Genomic DNA, 19,197 nt, shown 5'->3' on the forward strand with positions numbered 1-19,197 from the left:
CTCCACCCTCATCACTCTGAGACGCCAAGCCCATACCATATAAAGGTAGCTGTTCCCAGAATGAGGTGTCTCAGTCTCGACGGAGATCCAAAGACAGGCCTTCAGCAGAGAGTCATCAGAGGTGACAATTTGAGCGTGATTGTCTTTTTTTTTTGTTTGTTTGTTGATTTGTTATTAAATGGGTGGGCTGGGTTGGAATCCCAACTTTTCTTTGGACTCTGTCTGTCCCTTGTACCTGACACTGCTAACGCTAAGCAGGGTCGTGGTGTGGATGGAATCCATAACAGCAAGCATAAGGAACAAGCATAGAACAGGGCATCAGTCCATCACAGGGTGAACACACAGATAAACACCCTGTTTGTCTCTGGACAAACACACACACACACACCACAGCCATTTGAGCAGCACCAATCCATCTAACCTGAAAGTCACTGGGCAGTGGAAGGAAACCGAAGCCCCCAGAGGAAATCTACGCAGATGACAAAGTAAAACGTCTAGACTCATCCATCCATTCATGTTACAACCTGCTTTATTCTGAACAGAGTTGGAGGGGAGCTGGATCCCAATAATAGGTGGCATTGGGCAGGACGCCGGTCCATCTCGGGGCAAACACACGCACACACCACCGCCATTTTGGCAGCACCAATCCATCTAAGCTGCAAGTCACTAGACTGTGGTAGGAAACCAGTGCTCCTGGAGGAAATCTACTCAGATGACAACATGAAACATGTCTAATGGTATCATCTTAGACAAGGGGTGGGCAAAGTCGTTTCGGGTGGGCCGCAGTGGTTGTGGGTTTTTGTTCCAACCCAGTTGCTTCATTTTAGTTGTCTAGCTTATTAAGATTTCAAACTCCTATTGCTTATTTTAGTCTTAAACACTTGTACTCTCAGTTTTTTAATTGTTTCATATTAGCAATAAGATGCAAATGACAAAAGAAACCAGCAGTTCTCCATTTAGCTTGTTACCATTTACACCTGTGTGTGTATTTGTCACGCACTATTGGGTTTAATTAAATACTTGGAAGGAAAGTGAAGAGAAAAAAGTGAAGGACTGAGAATTACACTTCAAATCATTTGGATATAATGTAAGATATGAGAATGACTTGACATTGCAGGGTTAAAGCACTAACAGGCCGTGAAATTAAATTATTGGCAACAATTGTTTTCTAATTAAGCGACCAGGTTAGAACAAAAACTTACAGCCACTGCGGCCCTCCTGGACTGACTTTGCCCACCCCTGTCTTAGACTCATTCATCCATCCATCTATGTTCCAACCAGATTCATTCTGAAAAGAGTAGCAGGGGAGCTGGGGCCTATCCTAGCTAGCTTAAGGTACAAAGCAGGAAGGACACCTGGAAAGGAACGACCCCTGGACAGGACGCCTGCCCATCTAAGTGGCAAACCCACTCACACACCACAGCCAATTTAGCAAATGTCAGTCCACCTAACCTGCATGTCTTTGGACTGTATGGGGGAAACCGGAGCACCCAATGGAAACCCGGGGAACATGCAAACTCCAGGCAAGGAGCACCCGGGATGTGAATCCTTGCCTGTACCGCCATGCCACCTTTAGATTAATCCAATGTATTTAATATTTTAGCTAGGCTTAGGGAGGTGCACTTTAATATCCCAGAAGGAAATTTATTTGCACAAAAAAAAGATGTTGACACACAGATATCAAGAAAATAAGCAAAGACACCAAGCTGACAACCACTGTTATCATAACTATGCACACTCAAGATTTGTACAAAGAAGAATAATTTCCTTTAACCATAAACCAAATAATAATTCATAATTTAGCATTTAGCAGCATCCGTACAAGCAGCAGAATTCAAAATGCTTGTTGTTTTACAAATAAAAATCAACAACCAGGGGTACAGAGAAACTAAGTAATCCATGTAGACACCTGTGTTAGCGTTTGCAGTGCACCATTTGTTGGAATGTAGTTTGTAACGCACGTAGTGATAAAATGAATTGCATTTGTTCATTCCAACAGATGGTGCATCACAAACTTCGGTCACCTGTTGGAATGACAGAGACATAGCAACCAGACGGACACACAGGTACATAAACACTTGTCCTTTTAATAAGGTGGATTGTCCCAATATATTTGTAGGGATGTGCCATGTTCACCATCTCTCCCCTTTAATTATAGCTGTGATGGTAGAAAGAGGGGAACACTTAAGATACACAACCATCTTGTTTGTCTTTGCGATATTAAACTATAAAAATCGGGAGTGGTCTCTCTTAGACTATCTTGTATACTCAAAAGTCAAAGTCAATGCGAACTTTATTGTCATACAAGTAAACAGATGGATGAAATTGCAAAGTTCAGGGTCCACAGTGTAACAACATGAAGTGCTGTTAAATTAAAAATAGAATTAAAATGAAAATTTAAAATTAAAACACAAACAAGACAAGACATTGTGCAAAGACAATAAAAAAAGTAGTAGCAATATTGACGTGTAGTAAGCAATATGAACATTGATGCAATGTATGGATGGATATTTGAGGAATAAACCGCAAGACAATGATTATATTTTTATATTATGTAAATTAAAGAGCCATCAACAACAAATCAAATTAATAATATATTGAACAATTATTATAAAAGTAAAGTTGAATGAATCGGACTCTGCAGTTGCATGAATTAAAAGGTAAAGTACCGTATATACTCGAGTATAAGCCGACCCGAATATAAGACGAGGTACCTAATTTTACCTACAAAAACTGGAAAAACTTATTGACTCGAGTATAAGCCTAGGGTGGGAAATGCAGCAGCTACTGGTAAGTTTCCATCCAACCATCCATCCATCCATCCATCCATTTTCCAACCCGCTGAATCCGAACACAGGGTCACCGGGGTCTGCTGGAGCCAATCCCAGCCAACACAGGGCACAAGGCAGGAACTAATCCCAGGCAGGGTGCCAACCCACCGCAGGACACACACAAACACACACACCAAGCACACACATTAGGGCCAATTTAGAATCATCAATCCACCTAACCTGCATGTCTTTGGACTGTGGGAGGAAACCGGAGCGCCCGGAGGAAACCCACGCAGACACGGGGAGAACATGCAAACTCCACGCAGGGAGGATCCGGGAAGCGAACCCGGGTCTCCTAACTGCAAGGCAGCAGCGCTACCCACTGCACCACCGTGCCGCACGGTAAGTTTCAATAATCAAAATAAATACCAATAAAATTACTGTACATTAATTGAGGCATCAGTAGGTTAAATGTTTTTGAGTATTTATTTCAAAGAAAAACAGTAAACTAGCTCTGTAAGTGGAGAAGAGGGTCAACAAAAACAATATGGTATCTCTCTCTCTCTCTCACTTGCTGCACAGGGAATGAAGAGGTAGAGACTGAACACGTGCGGGTTGGCGGCGGCAGCGGGACCTGACTCGAATATAAGCCGAGGGTGACATTTTTCAGCACATTTTGGATGCTGAAAAACTCGGCTTATATTCGAGTATATACGGTACCACTCCCGGTTGGCGAACTTGATAGAAATCTACGTTTTGTACCTAATACCTGTATGAAAAATTTGGTTGACCTAAGTGAAAGTGTACTCAAGTTACTGTGTTTACATACACACACAGACAGACACAGACACAATTCCAAAAATGGTATTTTCGGACTCAGGGAGGTCTAAAACACCGAGATTTATCAAAACCTCGAAATGGAATTTTTGGACGATTCCAATACTTTTCCTATACGAGAAAGTAAAAAGGAATGATTACAGCACTGAGCAAACTCATCCATAACATGAACCATGGCCATGGCTGTCCACCTCATCATGTGGAAGGCTCACAATGACAGAGTCCCCTGCAAACTTCAGGATATGTCTGTCCTTGTGGGATCTCCTGCCATCACTTGTGTATTTAAGATAAACAGAACAGGTGACAGACAGTGGCCATGTGGAATTCCCATTGATCTACATAGGCTATCAGGAAAAACAGTCATTAACACTCGCTCTTTGTGTGCTGTTAGATAAAATGTCTAGAATCCATCCCACCAAGTTAGGGTCCAAACAGAACTGATCCATCAGTTTACAAAGTAAAAGGTGGACCTGGTGGTCCTTAGTTATGCCCTGATATGTGAAACCGGAGATCTCATTGGGGACCTTCCTTTTTTACATTACAGTAAGTGTAAGCTACTGCTGCCTTAGCCGCTGGTTATCTTATAAACAGGCCCCCCCATATCAGCTGACTAACTCCATTATTTATGTCCCTCTCCTTGTGTTTTCGCCCTGAGCCTTTTTGTGCTCCGGGCACTCAGGCCCATTAAGTCTGGCCTGTTTAGCGCCATGAAACTTAACAACCACACTTCAGGAAGCGCGGCAGGGTCACTTTCTCGCGTTTTATTTAGTGCATTGCTATGCAGTTTCAGAAGCCCCATTCGCTAAGTGTCTCTGATGCGTTCCTCACATTATATTAACACGTGTTAACTGTTAATGGGAGTAGTAGTCATACACTGTAAGGCATTTCATATACACAGGCAATATTTTTTTTTTTTTTTATGTATAGTAATGACGCTGACAAGTCGCATCAGCCAGGGATGAGTCACCCATAGTCTCAGCTGGCATTCCATCAGCAGCAGTAGGGGCACCTATAAAAACAGAAAGCCTGTAAATTCACAAACAGAGCTCCAATTAGTGAGGTAAAAGCGAGCAGTTGTTTTAAGGACAGACAGCCACCTAACTGACTCATGTAAAGGATGTAAGAAACCATTGTGGCACTCGGTGGTGTCAGTAGTGGGATACGAAAACCTGCAGTTTGACTTAGCAAAGTGCTGAGTGTCACAGAGACCCGCAATGGACCTCCTTGGCTCTTCAAAGGAGCTGTTGGAAAGTCGGAGGGGGCAAAGACAGCCAAGTGACTGCTACCTCCGCAGCTCCATCATTGCTTTTCCATCAGCAAAGGTCCACTAGACTGGCGGCGGAGCTTCTGGGTCATGAAGCTGGGAAAAAGTATGTCAGACTGAGTTGTCACTGAACCCAGGTGAGCTGTGCAAGCAAAGGACGAGGAAGATCGCTCAATCACTTCAGTTTTTCATCCTAAGAGAGGCCACAGCAAATAATGACTTGTTTTAAAAGCATAAGGCATTCTTGTTATTCTTTATTATATCAATGTTTATGTGTATTTATTCCAATATATTTAGGTTTTATGAGGAAATAAACACTGTTTTTCACCCTTTGCAAAATACCCCCCCCCACCTATAAATATTCTATCCTATATATAAATTCTGTCTCTGAGATTATTATAAGGTGCCCACTTATCTGCGTCTCATAGCAAAAAGAAAAAAAAAAAACCATCCCAACTTAATCCCATGAATCTACAGGACCTTCTAGTGGTTTCTTCCGCTCAGCTCGCCATCTATTAATTGGCAAGGAAAAAAGAAAAACATCCTACGTGCAGTGCAAGTAAAGTTGTCAAAGCCCAAAAATAATTGAATTCAGCTCTTAAACTATAACATGCCTTTTAATTCTATCCAGTCTTTCTTATGGCCTCTTTCTGACTGTTTTTATTTATTAATTTTTGTAATGAAGTGCGTCCCCAGCAGCACTTCTTTGCTCTTCTCGCCGATGTGGGCGGGGTCAAAGGCAGGCAGCCTGTCAGAAGGAGGGGCGTGGGGGCGGAGCACAGGATGACATAGCAGGGTAAAGTCAGCAGTCCTTACCAATGATTGGTGAATCTCCTACTCGACCGACCATTTTGTTGCACATTCCTCCAGTTGAGGTGGCACAGGCCACATTTCCTTCAGAGTCTAAGGCTACTGCACCAACAGTGTCGTGGACCCTAAATGGAAATAAATAATAAACAATTATTATAATTATGATTATTATTCATCCATCCATCCATTTTGAAATCTGCATGACCATAGCAAAGAGTGACAGGAATCTACAGCCAATCTTAGTAGAACTGGACACAAGGCAGGAGTCAGTCTCAACAGGCGCCATGATAAAAGAAAAGAAGAAATGATTGGAATTGAGGACCAGGAGATGAAGCCTAAAACAGAAACCATATCTGTAACCAGGAAATAATAATAATAATAATAATTTCAAGCTTAAACAAAACCTTAAATCATGGTCTATATAACCCAGTCAATGAACTGGATATCAGGAAGACTAAAGTTGAGAAAAAGAACACTAGGAGACCAATGCTAAAGTCCATCAAACTTGATTGAGAAGGAAGAGTACAGGGCAACCTTTACGCCCTTGCGAGGCTGACATCACATCAACTTACAGTGGGGTGCAAAAAAGAAATTTGTTGGGCTCCTGTGAAACTTTTACATGTATGCTATAGATTTGAGGGTGCTGAATACAAGTCTGTCAAAAGAATTACTCTGCCTCATCCAGATTTTGAGAGACAAAGATTTAAATATGAATTAAACACTATTTTTGAGAAAAAAAATATTTTAAAAATAATTTATATTTTGAAATAGTTATTTTTTTCAAATCTAATTATTACTTACTGTCACGCATGGATGCCTGAGGATCACATTCCAGGCTCAGACAAGGTATGCAATACCCTGCTGGGGCAGGAGGTGGCGCCAGCGCTAACAATATCATCTGTTTTAAGAGCAGTCGCCTGGTGGGGCCACCTAAGGCACACCACTGATTGACAAATCAACGCCTCTTCCGGTCAGAATGACATAAATTTGAGGGCTCCCGGGAAGATGGCGTCTCAGTCTGAGGAACGCGGTCCCGACCCAGACCTACTCGAGACAGATGAAAGTTTTGAGAAGGCGCAGAAGCTAAGAAGGTGAATAGATTACTGTAACGCACTCCTCTCAGGACCACCCAAAAAAGACATCAATCGATTGCAACGAGTGCAGAATGGAGCTACTAGAATCTTAACTAGGAGAAGAAAATCCGAGCACATCACACCAGTTCTGATGTCACTACCCTGGTTACCTGTGTCATTTAGAATTGACTTTAAAATACTGCTAATGGTTTACAAAGCCTTCAATAATCTGCTCCTATATTTCGGAATGTCTGTCACCTTACACTCCAAATCGTAACCTTAGATCTTCAAATGTGTGTTTGCTTAGAATTCCAAGAGCTAAACTTAAAAGAAGTGGTGAGGCCGCCTTCTGCTGTTAGGCACCTAAAATATGGAATAGCTGACCGATAGAAACTTGCCAGGGTAATACGATGGAGCACTTTTAAAAAACTGCTAAAAACTCATTACTGTAACATGGCTTTTTCAGAGCTAAATTTTAGTGTAGCCCTGATATTCCATAAATGCATTGAATTATCATTTCTATCATGGCTCCACAATCCGTGCTAACCCCTACTGTCTCTGTTGTTCTTTTACTGGTTTTCTACCTGCATGGAGTTTGCATGTTCTCCCCATGTCTGTGTGGGTTTCCTCCGGGTGCTCCGGTTTCCTGCCACAGTCAAAAGACATGCAGGTTAGGTGCACTGGCGATTCTAAATTGAGATTGATTCCAGCAGACCCCTGTGACCCTCTAGTTAGGATATAGCAGGTTGGATAATGGATGGATGGATGGATTTTTTTATCGAATCCCTAATCTTGCAGAAACAGTTTCAGAAATGGATTCAGCACACCTCCATCTGTAAAGTACCCCAATCTTTTACATGGGAGAATTTTGTTGGAGAGCAGTGTTACAATAGCGATACCATAACGTGTTGTCACTCGCATGCAACCTTTGGTTGTGGTAATTCAATGATGATCCACAAGGTGGCGGTGTATACTAACGCCTCTTCTCTTCCTCCATCTACAGACTAGATGATTGACAGACCGACTGCCGTTGACGTCACTTCCTGTGTCCGTCCCCCTAGACCTGCCTCTTCTTGCCTGACCAGCTTTTAGCTGGAAGTGTTGCCGTCTTATACAATCTCATCTTAAACTCATGTCGTGAGCGGAATTATTTTTTGCTGGAAAGCCTAAAAAACATGCATTTATAACATACTAGCTGTCCCCCGTGGCTCTGAACACGTAGTAGCAAAACAGGACAAACTTTAAAAATCAATAAAAAAAATTTTTAAAATGTAATTCTGGCCAAGCAGAAGGGAAGGTACGCTCCACCATCAAATGTGGGCACTGTATCAGCTCTGACTTTAGAGCGTCCCCCACGTTTGGGAAAAGAGCACAAGGCTGTGATATCTCTTCCAAAGAGCAGGTACCCTCTGAAACACATGTAGCTCTGATCTCTCTCTCAAAAACGTCAAATGTTACTCCTTAACAATCTCTAGATGATAATGTCTGTTGAACAAACAGGAATCACTAGCTATGGGGAGGCAAGGTGCGCTCCAACACGTGGTGAGAGGTAGAGCGACTCAAACGGAGGCTGATGTGTGAGTGAGGAGGGCCCCGCCCTACTTCTGAGCTCCCACCCCTTTTTCCCCTCGGCCCACTGCGTATCTCTCGGGTTCAAGCAAATAAATCGGTGCCGCAAGCGAACTGTGATAGTTACCACGATGCGAGAAGTTGCAAAATCAACCGGAATGTTCAAGCAAAATATACAAAAAAAAGTTCTAAATCCATTAAGTACTTCTCTCGTGAAAAGAGGACAGACATACAGACAGACAGACGTTGGATTTTTTTGTATATATAAATATATATATATAGATATATATATATATATATATATATATATATATATATAAAGTATCTATCTATCTATCTATCTATCTATTAGAGAGACAGAAAGAGAGAGAGAGAGAGAGAGAGAGAGAGAGATGAGGTCGTTGAGTCACCCCCAAACATTTTTAATTTCTTCTGTCTCTTCTTACAGTGTGCACCAAAAATGGGAGGGCATGTAAAAACGAAAAAGGGTGTCAGAGCAGTAGATTTATTATAAGACAGAAATGCACCAAGCTTATAACCAGGAAATCACCTCAGATTGCACAAGGGAGACACGTCAGAAAAATTTGGCCAACGAATCAAAAAACAGGAAGATTAAACTTGAAAGAAACAGAGCGCTAAAATGTCAAAGGTAAAAATTTGTGAAACTCGGATGAGGAGGAAGATAGATAGATAGATAGATAGATAGATAGATAGATAGATAGATAGATAGATAGATAGATAGATAGATAGATAGATAGATTACTTTATTAATCCCAAGGGGAAATTCACATACTCCAGCAGCAGCATACTGATATAAAAACAATATTAAATTAAAGAGTAATTAAAATGCAGGTAAAAAAAGACAATAACTTTGAATAATGTTAACGTTTACCCCCCCGGGTGGAATTGAAGAGTCGCATAGAAGGATAGGAGGAAGGGTACGGCACAATCTTTATACCGTCACGTTGTAGAAAATCACAATCATTACCATAGATGGCCACCAGGAGGCACTGCAGCACCGGGAGTGGAAGGCAGCCACACGCACAGAATTCACTCGAGCTCCATATGGGCAAAGCATTCAATTATTCAACTTAAAATTATCTATCGAGCGCATCTCTCTCGTTTACAATTGTCCAAAATGTTTCCAGGGCCGAGACCCAACCTGTGAACGTTGCAATCGAGCTCCAGCCTCACTGGGTCACATGTTTTGGGCCTGTACCAAATTAACATCATTCTGGACCAAAATCTTTAAATGCTTTTAAGAGAGCCTTGGTGTCACAATCCCTCCTAATACACTAACAGCTGTGTTTGGTGGGCTCACAGAGGGGCTTAAGGTGGAGAAGGACAAACACACTCTAATGGCCTTTACTTCACTATTAGCACGTAGACTTATCCTAGCCCACCTCTGTTCAGTCAGTAGGTGACTGATGTTATATACTATTTGAAATTGGAAAAAAATTAAATTCCCACTTAGAGGATCTCTGCAAAACTTTTTTTAAAACCTGGCAGGACCTGATAAATAACATTTTAGAATAAGCATTTATATCGGGTAGGGGCACTCCTTTCTCTCTTTACTACTCTCAATAGTTTTCCTCAGGCTGTTGGTCTTCCTCTCTGTCTCATGGGCGGAGGTTGATTTGAATTTAGTTTCGTTAAGTTTGACTTGATTGTATGGAATGTTATATGCTTTTAATAAATTCAATAAAAAAGGAAGTCATCAATATAAGAGTGTGAACGTCAAAACCGATGACGCAACTAACATCACACACACCCTGGCAGACCCTTGCGGCGACACAGTGGCATCAAGTAAATCAAACTGACCTTTAGTATAAATAGACAGCTACACTGAAAGAAGACGCTCAAGTAAACTTTCTATTCTTTCTGCTCCAAGTCTGATATCTCAATGAATCCTGGATGTCGGTGGGTGGGCTGTTTTTATATTGGGGTCCCGGCAGGGGTGTGGCTTCTGCAACTGGGTCACTCGTCTTCCAGTCAAAGAGCTTCTGAACTTTGTGTGGGCAAAGTTACAAAGTTAATACCAGTGTCCACTCTCGACCCGGGGTGGTACTGCCTACCTTATTGCAGCCCTAGAAGATGTCCCTGAGGCACTCATGCTTGGCAATAGTAAGGAACTTTGTTCATTTTTTGGACTTTAAGCCAGAGGTTTATGGTCATCCTCTCCCACTGAAGGACATGTTTAAGTATTTTGAACTTTTAAAGAGTAAGCCTCATTTTGGATCTTTGCAGGCCACAAAACCTGCAGCATTTTGGGTTGGGGCTAGGCTGCCTGGGGTGATTCCTGCTCCTGTGGCTTAGACGAAATGGAGTCCTGCTCTGACGTTTGTTTATTTTGAGGCCTGCTCACCCTTTTCTGGTATTTTAGTGTTATTTAAACACAACACAACCCAATCCATCACAGGGCCTACTAATGTCACTCACTGACAAGGGGTCAGTTTTTAACTTGAAATGAACCCATGAGATGGGAAAGGAAAACCAGAGTTCCCAAAAACCCCACTTGGAACTGAGATAACAAACTAATTTCATACAGTGATTTGAACCCAGGGCCAACTATTCCACCCCTATGCCACCTTGGGACTTGAGAGAAAAGTCACAGGGACAGATGGAAAATCTGGAAGTGCCAACACAGGTAGCGACAGAGGTTCAAATTCAGGCAGCAGAGCTCACCGCCATGTCATCCATCCACTTTCTCACCCGTTTAATGTAAATTTAGGGTTGCATCACCCTGGAGCCAACCTCAGTTGCCTGGAAGGGATGTCAGTTCATCACAGGACACTCTCACAAATCTTGAAATCCAAGGAAAAACGAACTGAACACACACACACACACACACACAGACAAACACACCCAAAACAGAGGCCTGGGTGGGCTTTGAACCCAGAACTTGGGAGATGTGAGTTAACAGCACTAGCCGCTGTGCCGCCTGCCTTTGTCAAATGAAGCGCCAGACACGGCGACCTTAAAACATAAAAAGTCTTCTCACCACCACCTGCTCACATTTAATAAATTGGATTCCATTAATCTTACATCTTTGAAGAAAAATGCTTCTTACAGGTTGGGAGACTAAAATTATCGTGACAAGAGCAGTTATGGAGAAAAATGCACCTGAAAGGACACACTGATGTAAGAGCTGTCTGAGAAAATTAAGGAACACTAAAACACAGGGCCTCCACTCGGCATTGCGTCCATTTAACTGCTGAACTGATCTTTTGGACAAGTGTTAAAATTCTATTAAAGTGTATTTAAATGGATTAGCTGATAAATAACTCACTATTGTATTTGAAATGTTTTACCGTGATGAAGAATCTGAAATAAAAATGTGGGTGAGAGCACCGCACATAGCTAACATTTCTACTCTAGCAACATGTGAAAACTATTAAAGCGCCTGAATAATTTTAGAAGGCGCTATACAACTGTATCCATCACAGCCAAGCTACGGCCCATCACAGTAAGGTGGGGTGCAAGGCAAAAACAAACTCAACCAGATTAGAATCTTAATCCGCCTTAATAAAAGGCCAAGTGTGAATGTGTCTCTGTGTCATTCTAACATATGGTGCATCATAAACATTTGTAGTATTAAGATGAATTGTATTTTTCATTCCAACAGATGGCACACCACAAACTTTCGCACTGCTTTCACAAATCCCATACCAAATGACATATACCAGAAAAATATGCAATGCATTTGTCATTTCAACTATTGGCACATCACAAACATTTTTAGTAATAAAATGTACAGCATTTGTTATTCCAACAGATGGTGCACCACCAGCATTAGGTGCACCACTGCTTTTACGAATCCCATACCAAATAGCCTATAACAGAAATATGCATTGCATTTGTTACTCCAATAGATGCCGTAGCCCAGACATTAACACTATTTTTATGAATCCCATACCAAATGGCATATAACAGAGATATATGTATTGCATTTGTCAGTCCAACAGATGGTGCAGCACAAACAATTTTTGCAATAAAATGCATTGCATTTCTCATTCCAACAGATGGCACACCACAAACATTAGGACTGCTTTTACAAATCCAATACCAAATGACATACAAAAGAAAAATATGCAATGCATTTGTCATTCCAACTACTGGCGGAGAACAGACATTTTTAGCAATAAAATGTATTGTATTTGTCATTCCAACAGATGGTGCATCACAAACATTTAAACTGCTTTATGAATTCCATACTGAATGGCCCGTAACAGAGATATGCATTGCACTTGTTATTTCAACAAATGGTACATCACAGACATTAACACTATGTTTATGAATCCCATAACAAATGGCATTAACAAAGACATATGCATTGCATTTGTCAGCCCAACAGATGGGAGAGCACAAACATTTGTTGTAATAAAATGCATTGCATTTGTCATTCCAACAGATGGCTCACCACAAACCTTAACACTGCTTTTACAAATCCCATACCAAATGACATATAACTGAGACAAAGCAATTGGACAAACACACTTTACTGCAAACATTAGCGATGAATTCGTCGAACAGAAGGCAACTGCCAGATGGACAAGAATCGGCCTGTCCTCCTTAATGACAAGTGTCTGTGTATTAGTGTGTCTGTCCAATTACTATATGTCTGTTATATGCCATTTGGTATGGGATTCATAAAAGCAATGCTAATGTTTGTGATGCGCCATCTGTTGGAATGAAAAACGCAATGCATTTTATTACTAGAAATCTTAATGATATGCCATCTGTTAGAAAGACAAATACAATGCATTTTATTACTACATGCATTGCAAAACACATGCACACATTAACACTGAGGCATGTGCTGATTACTTAAACTTCAGCTCTTCTTAGATGGCGTCACACACGTGCACAGTGGAGACAAGTTCAGGGCTCACTGAAGGGTAATTCCTGTCTTTTAACGCCTCTCCTCTTCTTGTAAGCACAGGTCAGAAGACTGACCGCTCAAAGATCTCTGATGTCACTTCCAGTTTCTGGTCGCCTGGGCTTGCTTCTTCTTGCCTTCCTGCTTGATAATCAACACCACCACCAACGCCGCCATCTTGAGTCAGTCTTGTGCAAAGACGTTACTCTGACGAATGTTAAATCATTACAGTTATACGGGGATCACTGCTGGTGCCCCAACTCTTTGTGATCTCTCTTTGTGTTGTTACAATGGGTAGCACAGCTAGTACCATATATAAAATATTAAGGTCTGTCCATCTGTCATGAGATCATTTGTGAACTACTAAGTCTAGAACCTCGATCTTGGCCTTGATCAAAAGCTTATGGCCTGATATGGTCTGGAATTTCAAAAAAAAGTTGGTAGTGGCAACCTCAGCAATGTCTCCTGTGGTGCAGTGATTACAAAACCAAGTGACATGACAGGAAGAAAAAAGAAGAGCAGCGACATCTGCTGAGAGTCCAATTCGGCATACAGAATGTAACACGAACAACAGACAAATGGCTGCCGGAGATCGAGAACATCGTCAAATACGTGTTTAGAATTCATGGTCACGGGTAAGTTCTTACGTGTGTAAACAACTGGCAGAGAGTTAACTGTTAAGTCACAAATCCCTCTCTCCGTAACTCAAAAGGCCCACTCACTTCACCTTATAAAAACAACATGCTCAGGTTTGAATTTATTGATCACCACACACTGAACGCTTTTAAGTGTGCAAAAAAAGACGGCCAAGTGACCCGTGCTTCTGTGTTTACAGCAAAGGGGTCACAAAACAAAGGGCTAACTGGGATAACAGCAGGAAGCAGCCAAAGGAGAGAGACATCTGCTGAGTATCAAGCAGATCGCAGAAGACAAAATCCAGGAAACGCAAGGATGAAAACAAGAGAGAAATGCATGCCGACAATCAAGAGGATCAGCAAATACTCAAAACTTCTGACCACCTTGCAGCACTGCTTTGACATTCAGCTTGTTAGTCCAGCCCAAAACATAACCTCTACAATCATTTTCTGTGGAACACGAAACATCATTTATACCTCAACATTGTTCACAATACGTCTGTTTGATTTATTACTTTTTATTATTTAAGTTCAACCATCAATCTGCTGTGAATAAGCAAACTAAAAATTAATGAAGCGTCTGTGTGTTTGGTCCATTTCTCTGTATCTCTCTGAGTTTTTAAAATGGCTGTCTGAGCTTTGACCCACCAAAAAGCTGCCAAATAAGCGTTCCTTTTTTTTTTTTATTTTTCCTAGCGACAGAGATTCCAAATATAGAACTGAGTTCAGTGAAAACAATTTCTACTTTCCGACACAATAAACCAAGAAAATTGAACAGGGGTACATACAGAAAGAAATGATAAATTGTTTCTATTGGATTACAAAATGGGCAGCAAGCAGTTAGGGCTGTTGTGGTCAAGACAGCCAGCTACACCCGGCGCAGCTATAAAGTGCTTCTTGTTATCTTCTTTGTTCTTCTTTCATTATCATTCATGGTTTTTTATGATATTGTTCTGTTCCTTGATTTCTTTAATTGTGGAATACCTGCTAATTGTATTCTGTTTAGTTATTATTCAGTACTAACAGTGCCCACCAAAATGTTTGGGACAAAGAACTTTTTTCAGCTGGATGTCCCCTCTGATCTGCAGTTTAATGTGACAAATCAAACAATTCAGACGTCGTGTTTAAAGTGCACACTGCAGACCTTCATTTAGGGGCATTTGCAGACGTTTTGGTCACACAACACTTTGTCTACACAGCCCCCCCCCCCCCCCCCCCCCCATTTCAGGACAGCATAATGTTTGTCATCACAGGTGTTTGTGATCACTCAGGTGGGTTTCATGGCTTCATAAGATACCTCACTGGCTTCTACCCTTTGGAGTCTGTAGTGACCATTGTTCAACATGAGGACAAGAGCTGTGCCAATGAAAGTCAAAGAAGCCATCATGAGGCTGAAACACCAAAATCAAACCATCAGACACATCAGTAAAACCTGAGGATGATCGAAATCAACTGTATGGAATATCATGAAGAAGAAAGAACACACTGGTGATCTCAGTAATCACAAAGGGGCTGCTAGGCCAAGGAAAGACCTCCACTGCTGATGACAGAAGAATCCTCACTATGGTCAAGAAAAAGCCCCAAAGGCCTGTGTGACAGATCAGAAACAGTCTTCAGGGGGCCGACATGTGTGTGTGTGTGTGTGTGTCAAAGACGACCATCAGGAGAAGACTTCACGAACACAAACTCAGAGGACACACTGCAAGGTGCAAACCACACAAATAGGATGGCCAGATTAGAGTTGGCGATAAAGGACTTCAAAGAGCCTGCAGAATTCTGGGAAAAGATGAACCCCATCAGAGTGACGGCAAGAGCAAAGTGTGCAGACGACAAGGAACTGCCTGAGATATCCAATGCAGACCACCTCATCTGTTACACATGGCGGTGCTGGGGGTGTTATGGCTTGGGCGTGTACGGCTGCCACAGGTCCTGGCACACTTGATGATGGAACTGCTGACAGCAGTGGCACAATGAATTCTGAGGTATGTAGAAACATCTCACTGCTTGAGGCACAGCAAATGTCTCCAAACTCCCTGGACAGCTCTTCATCCTACAACAAGATAACGAGCCAAAAAGACTTCTGAGGCAACACAGGAGTTTATCAAAGCTAAAAAATGGAAGATTCTAGAATGGCCAAGTCAGTCACCCAATTTCAATCCAATTGAGCAGGACTTTCATATGCTGAAGAAGAAAACTTAAAGTGACAAGCCCCCCAAAACAAGCAGGAGATTAAGGTGGCTGCATGAGAGGCTTGGCAGAGCATCACCAGTGAAGACCCTCAGCACCTGATGATGTCTGTGAATCGCCGACTTCATAAAGTCATTGCATATCAGGGATACACCACAAAGTCCTAAATATGACAACGGCTTTAACAGATCTGCCCAAACATTATGGTGCCCTGAAATGGGGGGGTTCGTGGAGAAAAAGGATGCTGTGACCGAAATGTCTGCAAATCCCCTTAAATGAAAGTCTGCATTGTGCACTTTAATGACGATGTCTGAATGGTTTGGTTTATAGTTTTAAACTGCAGATCAGAGGGGGAAATCAAGGACAAAATGGGTCTTTGTTCCAAACGTTATGGAGGGTCCACAGAGCTGAAGCAGAAACCTCGACAACCTGTAAGAAGGATCAGGAGGAGATGTTGAGACAGCTTAGTCAATGAACTGAATGATCTTGTCTCGTCTGTCGTATTTTATATGTTTCTTGTTCCTTTTGTGTCAATCAAGTCCCAGAGTGTTTATGGTTGGGCTGAGTTTAGGTCAGCAGATATTAGTCCTTTCATTCTTTTTGTGTGTCACTGTAACTGTGTTGTGCTACAGGAATGACACTGGGCGTCTCTATATTTTGGGGGACACTATTAAAAAGAATCACACATTTGTCACTTTTTCTCCTATCTGTGTCTCTTTCTTCTGCAGCATTGATCTCGGTCATGAACTACAAGATGCCCCCCGAGAGATCATGTTGGTGTTTTAGGAGCACAGGGTGTCACAGCTAGTTACAGAGGGTGCAGCTCCCAACCTCATAGGCCCTGCTTCGTCCCATACCATATTATTTTCTAGGTCTGCTTAATCTTGAGCAGAGTCACAAGCGGGAGCTGGGGCCTATCCCAGAATGCATAGTGCAACAAGGCAGGAACAATCCCTGGGACAGGGTGCCGGTCTATTGCAGGAGAACACGCTTACATACACACACATACACACTAGCGCCAATTTAGTGTCGCAAATCCACATCCCCTGCAGGTATCTGAGGAGTCCACATAGTGAGGTCCTGGGGCACAAACCCTGGCCTCCTTACTGCGAGGCAGCAGAGCTACCATTGCACCAGGTTTGTATATACAGTAATCCCTCGCTACTTCGCGGTTCACTTTTTGCGGATTCACGACTTCGCGGATTTTATATGTAAGCATATCTAAATATATAACGCGGAAAATGGGTCTTTTTACTTCTGGTACTTGCTTCCTCAGTTCAGTTGGTTTGCCCAGTTGATTTCATACAAGAGATGCTATTGGCGGATGGCTGAGAAGCTACCCAATCAGAGCACGTAGTAAAGTTCCTGTGTGCTGCTGATTGGCTCAGCGACGGAGTGTTGCATTAACCAGGAAGTCTCATCTCACTCATTCAGCATTAACGTGCTACTGCTTCAGGGGCAGTGTCCAAGCGCCAACAGAAGATGCAAATGATTGCAGAAAAGGTAAAAGTTTTGGATATGCTGAAGGAAGGGAACAGCTACACCGCTGCAGGACACTATTACGGCATCAATGAGTCCACGATTCTTTTTATTTAAAAAGGAGGAAAAGCATATAAGATCTACGGCCGCAGTGTCCTTTAACCAGGGCGCAAAACGAGTTGCAAGTGGACGTGATAAGGCAGTAGTCTGGATGGAATCTGCTTTAGGAATCTTTGCAACAAGGTCGACGATGACATGACCACCTACAAGCTGCTACGTGTACTTCGCTATACAGTAAGTGTAAACTTATCTACCGATTTCATATTGCTTAGCAGTTGTCCCTGTTATTAATAGAGTAAAGGGTGGGTTGTAAACAATAAAGGGAGGGTTTAAAAACGTCCAAATACACGTTAAATAATTAAATAAATATGGTGTCCCTACTTCGCGGAAATTCAGTTATCGCGGTGGAACCTATCTCCCGCGATTAGTGAGGGATTACTGTATAGTGTGTTTAATCTCTTGCCCTAGGAAAAGTTCAGAACTCCCAAATGACACCACATATTCTCTATTTAAATCAATAAAAATATGATTAAGGCAATTAAGAGCAGATCTGGCCAAGTTAACGGCGACTGCTGGGTTTGGCGAACTATACCAAGTCGTATAGTAGGCACGGCACTGGACAGCTTGACATCCATGGCAGAGCGACGGGCACTAAGCAGGCTCATGTCAATCATGGAGAATCCACTGAATCCACTGAACAGGATCATCTCCAGACAGAGGAGCAGCTTCAGCGACAGACTGCTGTCACCATCCTGCTCCACTGACAGACTGAGGAGATCGTTCCTCCACCACACTATGTGACTCTTCAATTCCACCTGGGGGGGTAAACGTTAACATTATACAAAGTTATTGTCTGTCTGTATACCTGCATTGTTATCACTCTTTAATTTAATATTTTCTTTATCAGTATGCTGCTGCTGGAGTATGGGAATTTCCCCTTGGGATTAATAAAGTATCTATCTATCTATATACAGTATCTATCTATCTATCTATCTATCTATCTATCTATCTATCTATCTATCTATCTATCTATCTATCTATCTATCTATCTATCTATCTAAGTCATTTAAAACTGCCATTGAAATGCCTCTGCAGGCCAACTCTATAAATACAGAGAATATCCACTCACCAGCCACTTTATTAGATACCCCTGTTTGATAATCAGCCAATCACAGGGCAGCACCTCACTGCATTTCGGCCTGTAGACCTTGTCAAGACCACCTGCTGAAGTTCAAACTGAGCATCAGAACTGAGAAGAAAGGGGACTGAAGTGACTTTGAGCGTGGTGTGGTTGTTGGTGCTCTGAGTATTTCAGAAACTGCTGATCTACTGGGATTTTCACACACAACCATCTCAGGGGTTTACAGAGAATGGCCTGAAAAAGGGAAAATATCTAGTGGGCAAAAAAGGACTTTTTGAGGTCAGAGGAGAATGGCCAGACTGGTCTGAGCTGAGAGAAAGGCAACAGGAACTCCAATAAGCACTCGTTACAAGTGAGGTGTGCAGAAGAGCAGCTCTGAACACACAACACGGCAAACAGGTGAGCTACAGCTGCAGGAGTCCACACCAGGTGCCACTCCTGTCAGCTAAGAACAGGCAACTGAGGCTACAATTCACATGGGCTCACCAGAAC

At 42.2% G+C, this 19,197-nt stretch overlaps 1 protein-coding gene across 1 annotated transcript in view; it reads right to left on the reverse strand.

Moving 5' to 3' along the window:
- Positions 1-19,197, reverse strand: part of si:dkey-103j14.5 (isoaspartyl peptidase/L-asparaginase) — a 227,905-nt gene that overhangs the window by 78,461 nt on the left and 130,247 nt on the right. The window contains exon 5 of the mRNA XM_028820750.2: positions 5,689-5,807. Within this exon, the coding sequence (XP_028676583.2) occupies positions 5,689-5,807 (119 nt within the window). The remainder of the gene's footprint in view (positions 1-5,688; positions 5,808-19,197) is intronic.

The sequence above is a fragment of the Erpetoichthys calabaricus genome, chromosome 15 (genome assembly GCF_900747795.2).
Source record: "Erpetoichthys calabaricus chromosome 15, fErpCal1.3, whole genome shotgun sequence".
NCBI lineage: Eukaryota > Metazoa > Chordata > Cladistia > Polypteriformes > Polypteridae > Erpetoichthys > Erpetoichthys calabaricus.